The sequence below is a fragment of the Podarcis gaigeae genome (assembly GCF_964106915.1).
Source record: "Podarcis gaigeae genome assembly, chromosome: 1".
Taxonomy (NCBI): Eukaryota; Metazoa; Chordata; class Lepidosauria; order Squamata; family Lacertidae; genus Podarcis; species Podarcis gaigeae.
In genome coordinates this window covers 75,310,902-75,329,108 of record NC_139678.1, presented here as the reverse complement: position 1 = coordinate 75,329,108, position 18,207 = coordinate 75,310,902, and the positions used below count along the sequence as shown (strand labels likewise).

The 18,207-nt window shown below is 44.6% G+C and overlaps 1 protein-coding gene across 3 annotated transcripts in view; it reads right to left on the bottom strand.

Annotated features, from left to right (window-relative positions):
* The window catches only part of DUSP8 (dual specificity phosphatase 8), an 81,237-nt gene that overhangs the window by 11,822 nt on the left and 51,208 nt on the right, over positions 1 to 18,207 (bottom strand). For 2 of the 3 annotated variants that reach the window (XM_083720629.1, XM_083720630.1), the window contains exons 4-5: positions 1,912 to 2,078; positions 126 to 285 (exon numbers count right to left, since the gene is read on the bottom strand). In XM_083720629.1, coding sequence (XP_083576755.1) covers positions 126 to 285; positions 1,912 to 2,078 — 327 coding nt within the window. Of the gene's footprint in view, positions 1 to 125; positions 286 to 1,911; positions 2,079 to 17,009; positions 17,439 to 18,207 lie in introns of those variants that run through there. The other variant, XM_083720631.1, reaches the window with a different exon arrangement.

Here is an 18,207-nt window from a genome sequence, read left to right as displayed (position 1 = left end):
GTGCATGTGCATGGGGGGAAATGAACCACGCAGCCACTATTGCCCAGATGCCTTTTGCAGCAACCAAGGTTACAGCCCAGAAGAACTAATGAATTGCCCCAAATGTGGCTGGTCTGCAGTCTTACCAATGAATTCAATGGACTTGTCCAGCCAGGGCAGAAGCTTCTCACAGTAATTGTCATTGACTGGAATGCGCATGAAGTGACTGTCACATATGAAATCTGGCTTGGGACAAGAGTTGCTGGCATTGAGGACATAGCTTATCCCATTCTGGGTCATCAGGTCCTGAGAGAGAGAGAGAGAGAAAGAGAGAAGCAATGGATGTTTGGCAGTCCAGTGTAGGATGTTTTCACCCACTCTTCCAGAGGCCCTGAGGATGTCATTGCCTCCTCTTCTTTCTCCTCCATTGGCTACTAGGCTGCCCAGCCTGCAATGTATGGCTGTGCTATCACAGAGGGGGCTGTTTGGGCTGCCAGCTGGGCACTGTTGCCTGAGGTCAATGAAGATTCAGTAAAAATCACTGGCTGCTGCCAAAATGAAAAAAGCAGGACTTCTGTAGGGAAGCCAAGACTCACTTCTAAAAGCAGAGTTTTACAGAAAATATCCAGAGCAAAGTTCTTTGGGGTTCCCACTCATATTCCATTCCTCCTGTTTTCAGCTACTGATGCCCAATGCTATGCCCCTCCCCCTGAGTTCTGTGGCTCCATTTTCCAAGTAGTCTCTGTGTAATAACTCTCACCTCGGTCCCTAGGAGCCAGCCGAGCTCCCGAGCTCACATTCCTGGCATTTTTCTCCCCCATTCCCTTCTACTCCCTGTGTAAAATGTTCCCCCTTCCCCTCTCAGTGTTTCTAGTTCAGGCGCTTCTACCTAACCCTCCCCCCAAGGCAGGAATGCCCAACTGGCTCCCTCCTGCCCAGGATTTGTGCCCACTGGTATGTTCACAACAACTGCGGTTTCTTTCTTCTTCTAACTTGTATTATTTTTTCTTTCAATGAAATTCTCTTCCCCGATGTGATATCATAGCCCAAGCATTCTGGTGTCCTTTGAGAGGATGCTGCCTGTTCCCTCCCCTCTCCAACTCCCAAAGCAGATCTTTGTCCATTTTGGGGCCTGCTCAAAGGGTTCTTTGCTTGCAGATGTGGGCTGCCGTTCCCTACACTCTCCCTTGCCCTCACCTCACCATCAGTCACTGTTGAATGCCAAGCTTAATACCTCATCCTCTGGCTCTGAGGCTGGACATGGAAGAGTTGAGGTCAGTGTTATTCTTTAGCTTGGCTGGCACTGGGCTCTGGCAAGAAACAGCTGGCTCCCCTGTCATAAAGATCTCTCAGGGCCAACGTTGCAGTTTTGATGCTCCTGCTGCTAATGTCCTTAGCACTTCAAAAGGGAGCTCATGTCTATAGCTCTGTTTTGCTGCACAATTCAAAAATGGCCCACCCCTGTCCTGATCAGACAATATACAGCAGGGGTCAGCAAACTTTTTCAGCGGGGGGCTGTCCCTCAGACCTTGTGGGGGGGGGCCGGACTATATTTTGGAAAAAAAATGAATGAATTCCTATGCCCCACAAATAACCCAGAGATGCGTTTTAAATAAAAGCACACATTCTACTCATGTAAAAACACCAGGCAGGCCCCACAAATAACCCAGAGATGCATTTTAAATAAAAGGACATATTCTACTCATGATTCCCAGACCATCTGCGGGCCGGATTGAGAAAGCGATTGGGCTGGATCCAGCCCCCAGACGTTAGTTTGCCTACCCATGATATAGTTTCCCACACAGGTGACCCAGCTGCTCTCCCAAGTCTTAAGGGGAAGGGTTTCTTTAAGGCAAGCTACACCTCCCTCCCTCCCTCCCTCCCTCCCTCCCTCCCTCCCTCCCTCCACTTCTTCTTCTTTACATGATGTACCTTATTTAAGACATCTTTCTGGGAGCCTAGGTAGAGATGAGGCAAGATGCGAGTTGGGCCAACATTGGCCACTGGCATGCATGGCTGGGAGATGCTCATTGGCAGGATAGCAGTAGGTTTCCCTTCGCAGAGTCCTGGGAAGCAAGATGAGAAGGTGGCAAAGCCCCCTGGAGAAAGAGAATGGATGGAATAATGTTATTCAGCAACTATCCCCATTTTCCCACAAACTGATTTTTATGAAAATTCTGCAGATAGGGAACTGAATCAGAGAACTGGAAGCAAAATCCCAAAGTCAAATAATGACCAAATAAAGAGGACAATTAAACTCCATTCTTCCACACTGAAGGGAAATCTTATATTTTATTCTCACATAATATAAATGCATAATGTTACATATTAAGACCCTAAGCTCTAGATACTAGATGCATATAAAAGCAAGCTCCTTCGCCGTTTGCCTTGGTTACAGATGATGGGCTTTGGTGCCATGTCCCCTTCTGTCCTCTAGAGGACGGGAAAGGCAACAATTCTATTCATTAGCAAAAATAAAAATAAAGCAACACTCTTGGGGATAACACTGGACCTCTGCTAACACAGATTGTCTGGGTGTGTAAAATTCATCTTTTTATGATTAGTCCCTAGAATCTATAAACTTCCCTGCTCACTTACCTATTACGAAGACAGGCGTTTCCCTGGCATCTAATGAAAGGCTAGAGAACCTGTGATCTCTCCAGGTATGTTGCACTACAACTCCCATCATTCCTGACCACTGGCCACACTGGCTGGGACTGGTGGTACTGGAGTCCATCATCAGCATTCCCACCCCTGCTTTTAATGGCTTTTAAACCCGCCTCCCTTGTCACACTTGGCTCACTCCTTTGTTGCAGTCCTGCCGTCTGCCCCCAACCCTTGGTGCATGAAGCACTGTGTGTGGTCTCTCTGCAAAGGGCTAGGGCTCTCCACCTATTACTAGGTTAGCTAATCAACTGACTGAAATAAATATTAACATACTCAAAGAAGTGTGCTGTTTTGTGGATATTGAAATGAAGGCGAACAATTCTGCAGACTAACCAACAACATTGCATTATTTTCCCTTTGGGAAATAAACGCCCTGCTGAAATCCTGAGACATGCAATGCTTTCAACAGCGCTGTCATCAGCACTGAGCACCAAATCGAGTGTGCTGCACGCTCCAATAAAAACCCCACATTTTAAATCTGAGTTTAATGAATCAGCTCATTTATCATATCCATTAATCGCTTCATTCTTTCAGCCTTTACTATAATAGTAAACAGAGGGTGGATTTACCATTCACCATTTCTCTTCTGATTACTGTGCATATCTTTCAGTACTGGATTTTTGGGGGGGGGGGCGGGGGCACCAGCCGATTCACATGTCCTGTCTACTGTCAATCCCCAGTAACTCACCAACAGGATGAACTATTTTTCACATTACCCTTTAACGTTTTAGGAGGCTGTCGCCTCCCAGCTGTATGAGCAAGCAGCATAGGCTGATTCCAGCCTGCAGATTTTTAAATGATTACAAAGCAACCAAGTATCTTAGTGACGGGAGAGCAGCAGATAAACACACCATGCTAAATAAAATAAATTGAATCTGCAGGGGGTGGGGGTGGAGTAAGAGAGAGAGAGAGAGAGAATGTGTGTGCATGTAATTCTAGGAAGGCAGGAAATAAATTACCTGCACTGGAATTTGGCCAGGATGCTATGGGCTAATTTTACTCCTCTTTTATAAATAGCCCCCCTGGGATCTTCAGCAGCCACATGTGAGCAGTGCTTGTCATCTGAGAAACGGCAGTTGCCAGTGGTGTTGTTGTAGGTTTAGAAGTGACTGCAGGGAAAGCGTTGCCCAGAGCAGTGTTTCTTCAAATTGCCTACCTTTTGGTACATTTTCTGTGTTGACCTCTCTGCCAAGGAAGCCTTGTTATGGCTGCCGGGATAATCCAGTGTGCTGTAGACAAATTTAGGGCATTTTCTAGAGCACACCCTCAGTTTCTTCAGGGCAGTGGCTGGATGTGTCGGGTCTCCCTGCTACCCCGAGTGAAATCAGAATGTGACCTAGGATACTAAGTTGGGTTGCACCAACGGCACTGCCACCATACAAATATATGTTAAAAAATAATAATTAAGAAGCGGGACATGCCCCAATGTACATTTCATTTAAAGATAGGACCTGGATCTATTAAGATTGAAGACTATCAACCTCAAACACATCCAAGACTTTGCTGAAGCCACATATTCAGAGGGAAGAATTGTGACATTGGGTAAAAGCAGCCTTTCAGGAAAGCCCTGAGTGATCTTCTCATTGAGGATCCTCACCCTAGTGTTCCCTCTGGAACGATCTGAAAACCAGTGGCTTAGGAAATCACTCCTAGGATCCTTCGACTGCGCCGGTCTGTTACTGGTAGATCCCTGTTCCCCTGGTCCGTCATCCGTAATCTCCAGCTGAATCACAGCATACATAGCTGCAGGCCTTTGTACTTGAAATAGACCTACGTCAAAGTCATGCTGCATTTCAGTAGTCTGTCTCTCTCTTTGTGGCTCCCACGCATGCACACAGAGCTCTTTTCTATTTCATGCCCGAGTGGATGGCCAATAAAGCTGCCCCGTGTACAATACTAATTAGGAAAGCGAGCCCATATACTGGGTGGGCGGCTGAGATAAATGGCAGGATCTCATTTTTGAACAGATCACAGTGATTCCCCCCCCCCCCCGACGTTGCAGAACATGGCATAGCAAGCAGCACCTGAATCAAACAGATCTTGTTCTAGCTTAGAGCTTCAGGCTTGTTCTTGTTCTGATCAGCTTCCCAAAACTGAGCAGCAAGGACATATCGGCGATAATAGCTTCTTCTGAAACACTGATGTTTAGTAGCGAGATTCTGTGAAGCTTACTTTCCAAATTGCACATCTTATATTGGATTGACACAACTAAATTGGGAAAAGCTACAAAGATTCAGTAGGAGGAAATATTTGCTTAAGCACCAATTTATAATACAGTTTGACAAAAAATTGTTTTACAAAGGACTTGTGTTTTCCACCTCGCGCCAGGCACAATTGAAAAGCCACCTTTTACCTAAAATACTGTTCCTGGATACTCTTATCAGAAGGTAAAGTCTGGCCATACAGTTCACACAAGCATCTTCCTTGAGACAGCCTTCTGATCTAATGCTTCACAGGGTACATTTTTTGCTTTCCCTGCAGAATTTGGCAACTAAACAAAAACACACACTAATCCCTAAGCACTAATAATATTTGTGAACAACACTATTTCTGCTGCCAGATAAATACTAGAATTTTTTTTTTAAATCACCAAGTCTTGTCCATTCGGGATGTGAGGAGTTAAATGCACTTTGCAACACCACTTCCTCTGTGGCTCTTTGTGGCATGACATCACCCCTCAACTGGGATATTAAATCAGAATGAACGAAACAAGATTAGCACAGGTGCACATGAGCTCTGGTTACTCCTAGCTGCCTCCCTCAACCCCCCCCCCCCGCACCACAATTGCATCAATTTCACCGTGAAGCATAAATTATGGGGTTGGGAAGTGTGTATATAAGCATATGTAATTCTCTATTTTTTCATGGAATGAAGGGTGTTGGCAGATAATCCAGGAGTCAAGACCTGGGCATCTGGAAAGACTAGACAGAAGAAGTCATCCTCTACACAGCTTGTTGTATTGCTGCAAATGGATAAAGCAATGTTATGCCGAGTTGAGTCAACTGGTCCATCTAGAGGACAGAATTGTGTATTCTGACTGGTAGAGGCTCTCTAAGGCTAAGGTTCAAACTAGCTCTGGCAGTGGCAGATCATTGCATTTAGATATAGATCTCTCCACTCAACCCCCTCAAGACAGAACTGCAGAAAGAGGGAGTGAACGGTCTGTTTTTAACAGCAAAATGAGTGCAGAATCCTCCCCTTGCTTGCAGCTTATGTCCCTGTGGTCCTTACTCTTCAAGCACTTTTCTCAGTTGAGCACACTCCTGCTACTGGAGTTTAGCTGAGAAGGAAAGAAGGAGAGAACCATCACAGAAACTGTGGACAGGTAAGCTGTGAACACCAGGTTGCCATGTATTTGTCCCTGAAAAACAACCTCTTCCTTCTTCCATGTGGTTGGGGGTAGAGCCACATCTAAGCATACAGGTCTGCTGCCATCAGATCTATTGTGCTCATGATCTTTTAACTGAAGATGTCAGAAACTGAGCCTGGCACCCTTATGCATGCTATTGAGCTATAATTTCCTCCTTCCCTAATGTGTTTTTCTGAATACTCAGAAGAAAAGCTAAGAATAGCCAGCACTCAGCGTGTCAGGCAGGGAGGGGGTTTGTTGTTTTTTGCTTGCTTTTTTTTGTCTCCCAATAGATGCAAGAGACAAAGAAACAAGGTTGCATGTCCTGGAGCACAAAGCTATGGGTTGATTTTACACTGGGCATGTGCTAAATAATCTGTACTGTGGTGTGAATTGGTCATACATGTGCTATGCATCACTGCATCACTTCTTGCCCTGTTGTAATCTGTATTGCAGAGTGATGCGGTTGCCAGTTGTCACTATGCTGCAGGGTGTCATAGGAAGGAGGTCATGTAGTGCAGGGTTGTGCCCTACCACTTCCTAATTTAAGTAATACCCTCTCAGTAATACCTGAGAACCAGTGTGGTGCAGTGGTTAAGAGCGGTAGTCTCGTAATCTGGTGAACTGGGTTCGCGTCTCCGCTCCTCCACATGCAGCTGCTGGGTGACCTTGGGCCAGTCACACTTCTCTGAAGTCTCTCAGCCCCACTCACCTCACAGAGTGTTTGTTGGGGGGGGGGGAGGAAGGGAAAGGAGAATGTTAGCCGCTTTGAGACTCCTTAAAGGGAGTGAAAGGCAGGATATCAAATGCAAACTCTTCTTCTTCTTCTTGCAATGTTGGAGCAGTAGCTCTGTCTTAGGGCTCAGTCCACTGGGCACTGCTAAGCTCTTGCACAGCTCCCATTCATTTCAGCAAAAACGTCCCCCTTGAGGTTTTAGAATCTTTGCAGATGGAGAAACATGTCATTCATTTACTTGCCTATTATGCCCATTTTCAGCTGGGAGGAATTGGGGCACTGAGAAATCTGCTCAGACCCAGGCTGCTCTTATCTCTAACAGCCTTACTAGAAAATACAGGCGGAGGGAATTTAACTGTCAGCAGATTCACTGCTAGTTTTGTTCAGGAAAATGCAAGCATGCAGGGTCTATTAAGAATGCCAGTGGGGATTCATTGAGGGAAGGAGGGCCCAGCATCTGATATTACTCTTGGCACACGTCCTCCTATCCCAACAAGCTTTTGTTTCAGAGATACAGGCCTCATTATGAGCATGATCTTGCAAAGGCTGTATAAGCTAATTTATTGGATAGAATAAAGAAACATTAAGTCTGCCTGAGTCCCACTGGAACAGGGGTGGGGGTTAAATATCCAATTAACTAGTTAATTTCCTTAATCTAAACGGGGGTTTAAGCAATCCTTCAAAGGAATGGGGGGGGGGGGAAACAGACCTCTCAGCCACAATAGTGGCCTTAAAACCTCTTTTAATCTTAAGAAGTCAACATAGCTTAATGCAAAAAATGCAAAGGCCACAAGCAGGATTCCAGACATGACTGATGATTGGGCTGCCTTTGCTATTAACACATGCTAGTTGCCCTTCTAGCATCAGATCAAGCAAGTGGAGGGTCAGGGAATAACAAAAGTCCTGGCCTTGTACAGTTGTGGTTCTTTTATTTGTCAAGCTGTATGGCCTAGGAGTGGTATTATCTTGGCATGAGTGGAATTAAGAGAGGGAGTGCATCTGTATGCAGGACAGCGTGGGCGGAAAGAGTTCTCAGATTACTTATAAGTGCTCTCTCCAATAGGAGATCTGGTCGAAAATCCTGAGGCTGGCCAGAGCTGTAGATTTCCTGGAGGGTTTAGACAAGATTGCCAAGCACAGAATGATATAACTATAGAGATGGAAGGGACCACAAGGGTTATCTAGTCCAAACTCTGGTAATGCAAGCAGTGACTTGGAGCTTTCGGGGGTAAATCAAAGTTGTTGAGCTTTTTTTGGGGGGGGCATCTGCTGATTTCGGGGACTGCAGAGCACCCAAAACTCCAGTAAAAGTGTCCTATAACCTGAGAGTAGATATGGGATCTAATATGGAGATATGGCTCCTGCTTCTCTCACTCTTTTAAAACATATGATACAAAGGTTACAAGTGATTAGGACACCACAGGGGCACCACCTGGGTGTCAGCAGAAAAGGGTTAGGACTGCTCCACATGCAGTTTTAGCAGTCAAGCTACTCATGAATCAACCTTCCTATTTAAGCATCTTGGAGACATTAAATAATCCTACCTCACACCATCCAAGAGAAATAAGAGCATGCTTTTAAATGACACAGAAGACAGCTTTCTTAATCCTTGTCTTGTTTAGGCCATTAGAGAGGCTGGATTCACCCAGTCATTCTTTGTGCAACCAACATCATTTCTCCCAGTCTGTACCCTACCCCATGCTCATTGCAAATGATTTGTTGGGAATTTGCTGGACCACAGGTACAGTTGGAAATTTTGCACTTTGTCTCTCAAGCTACATAAAGAAGGTTTGTTATGGCAATTTGCATAGGGTCAAGTGCAATGTTAGAAACTCCCATTGTTCTAGGTGCATTTTGCGACAGGGAATTTCAATAGCATGAGTGGTTTCTGAGCTCTGGGTGTAGTACTGCGCCTAAGTTTTCAGATTAAAACTGCAGTGTGGAAGGAAAGGAGGACCTTCTTCTGCCTCACCACTTCCAGCTACTCTCCGAAGACTGGAGAAGAGACCCTCTTAAGAATATTAGGGGGTGGGCAGGGGAAGAACACCTGCAGTCCTGAGCATATCACTGTTCACAGCATTAGAGTGAGGTGGAAATGCTACTTTTATCTCGCATGCTACACAGAGCAGGTTTTTCCAAGGCCACACAGGAAATCTGTGGCACAGCAGCTAATGGCTGCACTCCCAAAGAACACACGGAAAAGGTTTTCTCCAGACACAACACCCAACTAACTCATTCGTGGTTTATCACTTTCTCAGCCTAGTGAGCCCAGCTGGTAGCAGCTGCCTGGGAAAACTCTGAAGAAAGTCCCCAGAGTTCAGGCAGATGCCGTCTTTTCCATCCACGAGACTGAAGTCAATAAAGCTAGACTTGCAAGCCCCAGGTTAGTGCCTGATCACTAAGAAAGCCTTCTCTTCTGTAATAACCATAGTATGAAAACCAGAAATGTGAAAGAAATATCATCACCATCATCAAAGTATCAAAAAGTCTATTTGCTGGAAAAGAACTAGTTTCCACCATAATGTGGTGCCTGGTGGCTATTTATGTTTTAAGCACATAGCATCTTTTTGATCATGCGGAAGCCAATCTATTATTCCTCTACACCAAAGATTGTCCGCCTTTGTAAATATTGGCACATACTGGCTTCTCTACAGTTCCATGGAAATCCCCTAGTTCCCCAAGATTGCTCTAGATTTAGTTATTACTTTGCAGTGCTGTCTTTGCAATTCTGTCTTCCTCTTCCTAACTACAATTTAATTACCTCTGTGATTTCTTCTTCTAAATTCAACTACTCCCTTGCTTAGTTTTGTATTGATTTGGATTCTTTTTCTTCTTCCTCCTAATCTATTCTTCTGCCCTTGATTTCTTTCCCACCTATTCTTCTGTGTTCCCTTGCAGAGCAGTCAGTTCATTTACAGCTCATTCTTTTCCTTCACTTTTCTTCTAACCTGTCCACTGATCTCCTTTGGCAACAGCTCTTGATTTCTCTTGGTTTCCAGTGGTCATGTTTGAATATTTGGTCACAAAACACTTATTTTTCTTTCTGCTTCTCCCCCCCCCCCAATTTTTTGCTCATCATCTAATCCTTGCCACCTTTTGTCAAATATTATTTCTCTATATTCATCTCCTAACCCTGCCGTGCCAACTTGCCTTTCTCCTAATGATGTTGTCTCCTATTTTGGTGGAATCTATCTGCCATGCAACAGCTGCTAACTGCTCCTACTTTGACAAATGTGTTACTTTAATTTTCTCTTGTTCCTTCAACATATCTCACTCATGCTCCTCTTGTTATATTTTCTTTTCTTGCTCCCCCTTCCCTTTTTTGAGACTGAACATCTTAGTTTTCTAAATATTTGCTTCCTTAATCTTAAACATTTCTTTCCCCTGCCCTCTGTTCTTTACTCTTTTACAATTGGATTCCATGTTTAAATGTCCTTCCCGCCCTAAGGTGGATTGATTTAAATTAAGGCTGTTAGAAATATGAATTACATCACCAATAAAAAGACAGTCTTAAATCAGTGATTTAAATAAAGATACTCACTTTGAATTAATGTATTGAACAAGCATACATTATTATTTGGCTGCGATAACAATTAAAATATATTGGGCTTGTTTGCATAAAGCATATCTGGATCCTTGGTCTATGAAACCAGGAACAAGCATTGAGCCTTTTTTTTTCCTAGCTGTTTTCACACAGGAACAAAGCAGCAGGTTAGTTTAACATCATTATGCGCCGGTGTGCAACCAGCCCTTGCAATCTGCATTGTGGCATTGATCGATTGTACGTCACTCCTGCACCAATTTAAAACCAAGCCACAGGATCTGGACAAAAGGCTTGCTCAGCCATTGATGCAATCATTGTGCCAGCATCTGTATGGAACTCTTGAATGAGGCCTGCACTTCACAGTCCATTATCTAGAGAACAATATACCTCCAAACCCCTCATGTTTTTTGTCATGTCAGTGTGGTGGCAGTGGAGGGAGCAGATGCAGCCTTAGCTTTCTTTGTGGTGCACATGCATTTTCACACTGTTCTTTAGGTGAAAAAGCCACTGCAACCAGCCAGCTGCCTATCAATGAGTGGAGGAAGATCTCCCCCGCAAACGCGTTCTGAGAGAAGTTTGGCTTTGGGTTTAGCAACTAGCTCAGAAATAATATATCTTGTGGCTTCTCTTGGACAGCAAAGACTAGGCAACTGTAAAAGGATGTCAAATGATTCAGGGCCTTGTATTTGTTTATACAGCTAGTGGTATATCATCTTCCATCTTATGTACTTTAAGGATATGTGATCCCCTCAGACAATAGAGCTTGAAGCCATCTGCTAGGCAAGTCTGGTTAATAAAGCATTTAAAACTACCTGTGACTAGAGATTTGGGCACCTACTCTAGGGTAAGATTTAGACCAGGGGTAGGCAACCTAAGGCCCATGGGCTGGATGTGGCCCAATCACCTTCTCAATCTGGCCCGTGGATGGTCCGGGAATCAGCATGTTTTACATGAGTAAAATGTGTGCTTTTATTTAAAATGCACCTCAGGTTATTTGTGGGGCATAGGAATTCGTTCATTTTTTCTCTTTACAATATAGTCTGGCCCACCACATGGTCTGAGGGACGGTGGACTGGCCCACGGCTAAAAAAGGTTGCTGACCCCTGATTTAGACTCAACTTCCATCCCACAGCACAGAGCTATCAATGTGCAACGTTTTCTGCAGCTCCTCCAGAGAACTATATTCTTGAAAAGATGCTCAAGGGATATATGGAACTGTGTATGTGTGTGCACGCACGCACACACATTCACATTATCTCAATGGCACCCTATGACCTTGCGGTGTAATTTCAATTTCTCCCCATCCTGCAGCAGTTGTCCCACAATTTGCTGAAAACCTTCCTTTACCCTGAGACAAAACTAAACATTATTACTTAAGAGGAAATAAAGAAGTCTACACTGCCTAGCTAGGACCCCACCCCCATTTAAGCCATAGGTGGGCAGAATGACAAAATGCATCTACTTAAAATCACTTGAGCTCAGTTTAGTGACAATGTAAATCCTTATACCACCCTACCATTGTCGAGTCAGATTTGTGAAAAGGTGCGTTTCCCCCAGCCTGCAGGTTTTCAGTGCATGAGTGTGGGTGAGATGGGGATTCTAATTAACTTTAGTGATACTACATATGAAATCAGGGTGGTAATTCTTTAATATTGACTGATACAAAGTACAAAGGGTATGTATCATGCTATGTATGTGGTGTTAGAACAGGCATAGGCAAACTCGGCCCTCCAGATGTTTTGGGACTACAACTCCCATCATCCCAAGCTAACAGGACCAGTGGTCAGGGATGATGGGAGTTGTAGTCCCAAAACATCTGGAGGGCCGAGTTTGCCTATGCCTGTGTTAGAATATCCGTCCCTTAATTGCTCATCTACAATGAAGAAAATGAAGTCTATCGGTTTTAAAATGAATTTCTTAACTATTCCAACACGTTAAGCCCTTGAATATAACTTTAGAAAAAAATATAAAATGCTGAAGAGCACTAAAGGCAGCTTAGACTGGCAAATCAAAGAATTGTAGGGTTGGAAGGGATCCTGACATTCACCGAGTCCAACTCCCTACAATGCAGGAATCTCAACTAAAGCATCCATGACAAATGGCCATTCAACCACTGCTTGAAACTATTAAATGGAGAGTCCACCACCACCTGAGGAAGTCCATTCCACTGTCAAACAGCTCTTACTGTTGGAAAGTTCTTCCTGAGGTTTAGTTGGAATCTCCTTTCTTTTAACTTGAAGCCGTTGGTTCGGGTTCTACACTCCAGAGCATGAGAAAACAAGCTTGTTCCATATTTTATGTGACAGCCCTTTAGATATTTGAAGATGGCCATTATATCTCCTCTTAGTCTCCTCTTTTCCAGGCTAAACATACCCAATTCCCACAACCATTCCTCATAAGGTTTGGTTTCCAAACTCTTTATCATCTTGGTTACCCTTCTCTGCACGTGTTCCTCAATATCCTTCTTAAATTGTAGTGCCCAGAACAGTACTGCAAGTGTGGTCTGCCAAAGGCAGAATAGAGTGGGACTATAACTTCCCTTGATTGGAACACTATACAGTGGTACCTCTACTTGCATTCACCTCTGGTTATGTATCCTTTGGGATACGTATGCGGCAAACCCAGAAATATTTTGCAGGGTTTCTCCCCGCACGCATGCGCAGAAGTGCTCTATGTACTGCACACATGCACAGAAGAGTTAAACCATGTCACGTGCATGCACAGAAGCATCACCTCCTTTTGCAAATTCCTAAGGATGTGACCAGAGCTCCAGAACGGATCCCGTTCGCAACCGGAGGTACCACTGTACTTCTGTTGACACAGCATAGAACAGCATTAGCCTTTTTTGTTGCTGCATCACACTGTTGACTCATGTTCAAATTGTGATCTACTAAGACCCCTAGATCGTTTTTACATGTACTACTGGCAATCCAGGTGCCCAGCATCTTATATTTGTGCAGCTGGTTCTTCCTGCCTAAGTATAGAACCTGATATTTCTCCCTATTGGAATTCATTTAGTTAGTTTTGGCCCAGTTTCCCAATCTATTAAGGTGATTTTGAATCCTGATTCTGTCTTCCGAGGCATTGGCTACCCCTCCCAGCTTGGCGTTGTCTGCAAATTTCATGAGCATCCCCTTAGTTCATTCATCTAAGTTATTTATAAAGATGCTGAACAACAATGGGCCTAGGACAGAACCCTGCAGCACCCCACTTGTCCCTTTTTTCCAAAATGATGAGGAACCATTAGTGAGCACTCTTGGGGTTCAGTTAGCTACAAATCCACCTAACAGTGACCTTGTCCAGCCCTTATATTACCAGCTTCTCCCCAATAATATCATGGGGGACTTTGTCAAAAGGCTTACTGAATTCAAGATATACGGTTCAATGTCATTTTCACTTCTCCCCATATGTGAAAATCATCCATTACCAAGCCAGTGGTAGTGCTGATATTATTATTATTATTATTATTATTATTATTATTATTATTAACTCACCACACACTTTATTCAACAGCAGTTAACTCAGTGCCTTAAGTATGGAAGAGATGAACAGGTAAATAAGTGTCAGGAACAGATAAGCCACAAAAGGGGAACTGTGTGCCTGTATCAAAACACCTTCATTCTGTGTTTCCTCCTGTAAATGTCTGAGAAAAGCCCAGTCTCCTACATTCTAGCTTTGATCTCTTACATTAGGGGTGTGCGGTGGCTGTGGCGGGGGGGGGGGTTACTTTTGCTTAAGGACGGCTTCCATTACAAGCCTCGCCAATGATGAAATCACAGCACTTGAAAATCTTACTCAGTCCTGCCATAGAAAATTCCTTGGCTTTCACAACCATTACTTCCTTTTTGCAGCTAGATGGTCTGCTCTGCTGTCTGCTCTGCTGTCTTGCCTTTACGTGCAAGACAACAGCCCTGATTTTGGTTCTTTTGTTCCCACACAAAGCAGAGTCCTCCAGCATGAGCTATATATTTTGGTCACATACAAAACCCTGCTTAGCTGTCACACTGGAGCATTGTTACTCTCTCAACATAGCTAAATAAGTAGGAGAGCAGTGACATCACTTCCAGGGCTACTTCACACCTTCACTCCCATGCACAGGTATGTATTTTTGAGTATGGAGAAACAGCAGAACAAGCAAGTGACAGAGGTAGATCACACTATATTGCTATGGGAATTTGGCCTCTGTTCTTATTAGGCTAAGTAAGGGAGAGCTGTCATAACTGAAGAGTGTGGGTGGGATATATCAAGACCTGAAACAGCAAAATATTCTCTGAAATTCACGAGGAAAGGACACTTGGCTGCATTCCCCACCCCTTCTAGGATGAGCAAAAGTCAGTTCTGACTTCCTTCCTCAAGTAACAAATGGTGTTCTACTCCTTATATCGGCTTGATTATCTCACCCATTGCTGGACATTGGCCAATTCCACATAAAGCCCCTTTTCGTATGTATCAAAGCGGATGGAATGTTCAGCACATTTTTTCAATGCAGCCTCACTGGCCCTTTTTGCAAGGGCAACATTTGCTGTTTCGCCAGAGCCAAACACCGGCTTCTAAAATGGCAGTTAAAGCAGCTTTCTGAAAAGGGGGAAAAAAGAACTGACATTCTCTCTTAGGTCTCTGGAGACTGCCTCCCCTGATCCCTCATTTTAAATGGCTTTAGGATCTTACCTCATCAAGTTCCTATTTGAATTCTATTACTGCAGTGAAAGGGCTCGGTTGGTCTTTGCAGCTGTTCCCCTCACAGCCCCCTGCTATATTGACTCTCACCATCTTCCTGTGCTGCATCAAGTAATCTCTGTTTTCATGCCTTTGTCATCATGGCTGGTGGCACTTTTGCTGGTGGCATCATCATTATCATCATCATCATCAGGTATCTTTAACTCTGGGGTGATTGCTTTCTGTTCCCCCCAATTCAGACAATTTTGACACTGCCATTGTGTGAAGCTCAATCATTTGTCAGATGAAAGACTATCACATCTAAATTCTTCCTAGCTGAAGGAACAGGAACCTTAGTTCACCACCATACAAAGACCCAAACCTCTATGCACACTTCTACCCATTCTATGCTCCCCCTTGTCACACACAAAAATGTTTTAGGCATGTTATATGCAGCATATAGCCAGTTCTGATTGTCTATACTAGTATCAGAGGATAGAAGTAAGTATGCTTCTTGCTTTTACTGAGCTAACTAACATCTGTTGGGCAGGCAGTTTTGGGTTGCGTGTACAACAGAAAGAAGAATCCATAAGGGAGAGTGGGGGGAAACTCCACATTCCCTGTCCTCAAGTCAGTCATGCTTTGTTTTTTGAATCTTTGCCAACTGTTATATTTCTCCAAGGTGCAAGACCTTACGTAAATAGGAAAGCAACCATTAACACCAATATATTTTTTAAAAAAGCATTGGGCAATAACACCCTTGAAAGAATCAGCCCTCCTGAGTTGCTGGTCTAGATTTTCCTCTGGTAAATGTGCCTCACCAGGACCAGCTCTACTGGTTCTAAGTAAAGAAAAATGTGTCATTTCCATAAATGACTTATTACTAATGACACAATCTCTGGGCTATGCATCTCATGACACAAAAGGGCTTCCAAGCGCTGCAGGAGAATTCTGATTTTGTAAAGAGTGCAAGGGCTGTGGGAAAGTTTCATGGTTCCATCGTTTGGTAAAAGTAGGTCATTCTACTTTTTTAAAGCTGCTTTTCATTTCTCTTCTCACCTCTCGGGCTAGCCCTGCGAGTAATAAACCACTATGGATGCCTTTTCAATAAAGGAGTCATTCTCAGTAGAGAAATGCAGTCAGGCATATTGAGCAGCAAAGCAAATGCACAAGATCTAAAGCTAGGGACAGCATAGTGCCCCCACCTTCCTCGATGCCTCTTCTCTTATTCTGCCTTTCTAGAAGGTAATTCCTCCTTTCCTTCCTTTCCTTCCATCTGCACATCCACTTGATAGAAAGTGACCTCTAAAGAAGGTAGCAGTGAATGCAAGATGCTTTCTCATGCATGGAGATGTCCCCAGGAAATTTCCACAGCTCCCTACCCTTCTGCCCTGGAGAATGTGGTGAGTTACATAAGAAAGGAAGAATCTGCCTCACTCCTCTGAGTTTCCCATTATATTCCAGTTTTAACGATCCCAGTTCATTGTGAAATTAAGTCGTCCCCCCATCCTTTTTTAAAAAATCCAGACCCTGTTAAAGGGGAAGCAACTCTTTTTCTAGATGAGTGCTGCAGCACTGCACATGCAGGAACACAGAGGGACTCAAGGCAAGCATCACTCAATGCCCATCTTCTTGCAACAGAGAGAGAGAAGACCTACACTGAAAGAGCAGCACATTTTCTGATTATTCTGGGGAAGGGGGAGTGTTACTCTGTCACATTCCAACAGCCCAATTCTGAACATGTTGACTCAGAAGTAAGTCTCACGAATGAGATTTTCATGCGCATGCTTAGGATTGCTGCCTGTTGTGTCCTGCATCTGCGAAGGCTGGAGAAATGATGGGCATTCTCCCCCTCCTGCCGCCAGAATTTTAAACTTGTCCCAGTCCTGTAATGGCAAGATGCCAGCTGCCAATCCCCTCCCCACTTGGCACACTCAGGAGGCAGGAGACATGGTTCAGGCAACAGAATCGATTCCTCCATCCCCCCCCGCACCCCCCAAGCACACTCCAGTCCCATCCCCATTCACGTCTCATGCACACCCCCCATCTAAAAGGGATGGGAAATCCAGGGAACCAACCTCGCATCTCCCTGCTCTCCTTCATCCGTCTCACCCTGATTTTCAGCTTCATCTGCTCTTTGTGCATGTCTGGCCAGAACTGGTCCTCAGAGGGAGCAATCATAACATCCAAAGGCATCCAGGCAGCTGCGCTGCGTCTCTCTCCAAGAGCTACCTCCTGCCCTCGCAAAACAACAGTTGCCAGAGGTGGGTGGAAGCCTCCTTATTTCCCCCAAAAAAGTAGGGGAGCCTGAAACACCCCTAGATCCAGCTTCTTGGAGAAATAAAAAAGGGGAGGGAGGGAGGGAGCAGGACAGGAATATTCCTGCTCCTTCTCAGCAGAACGATTCTCCCCCTCTCTCCACTCCTTGTGTATGTGCAGCGCCAGCTCCAATGAGGCTGAATGAGATCAGCACATGAGCAACAGCCGTGCTGATCCACTAAGGAGCAGTCATAGCTAACGGGTCAGGCATGCAACCGCATTCCTTACTCAGCACACAGACATGCAGTTTAACTCAAGGGCTACGCTACTGGCATATGGTTCGCTCAGCTGCTTAAAGGGACAACATCCCTTTCCCCGCTTCCTCCAACCACCCTAGTGAATGGCAGGCGGCAGGGGTAAAAGAAGCAGCTCTGGTGCCTTTTGTTTTTGCAAGTCAATATATCTGCACAGCAAACTGAAGCTTTAGAAGGCTGTGCAGCCCTGCTCATCCATTTGATACAAGCTTGGTCCCAAAGCACCAACAGAAAGCAGAAGGAAGTGTGGTATAGTGGGCAGAGTACTAGCCTGAACAGCTAACGTTTGAGCTGGCAGTTTCCTGCACAATCCATTGCATCTCCCTTGTGATCAGGGGTGGCAGTGCAGTACATTACATCCTCTTACTGAAACTATTTGAACTTCACCTCTCCACTACCTCCACACCCAGGAGAAAACTATGTATCTCATTAAAGACTGCTCTGGACAGGAGTCCCAAGCAGTCCTTATTTCTGGCCATTGCCCAGCTCCTGCTCCATCATGAAAGCATAGTTTTTAAGAGCAAATCTGCACCACAACATTTGCCCATTTGTTAAGCTGGAACCAGGGCTCAACTAGACTTTGCCTCCCAACACCTTTTCATGCCAACACCAACCACACAATGCATATAACAGAATGCACACAAGTACAGTGGTACCTCAGGTTACAGACGCTTCAGGTTACACACTCCACTAACCCAGAAAT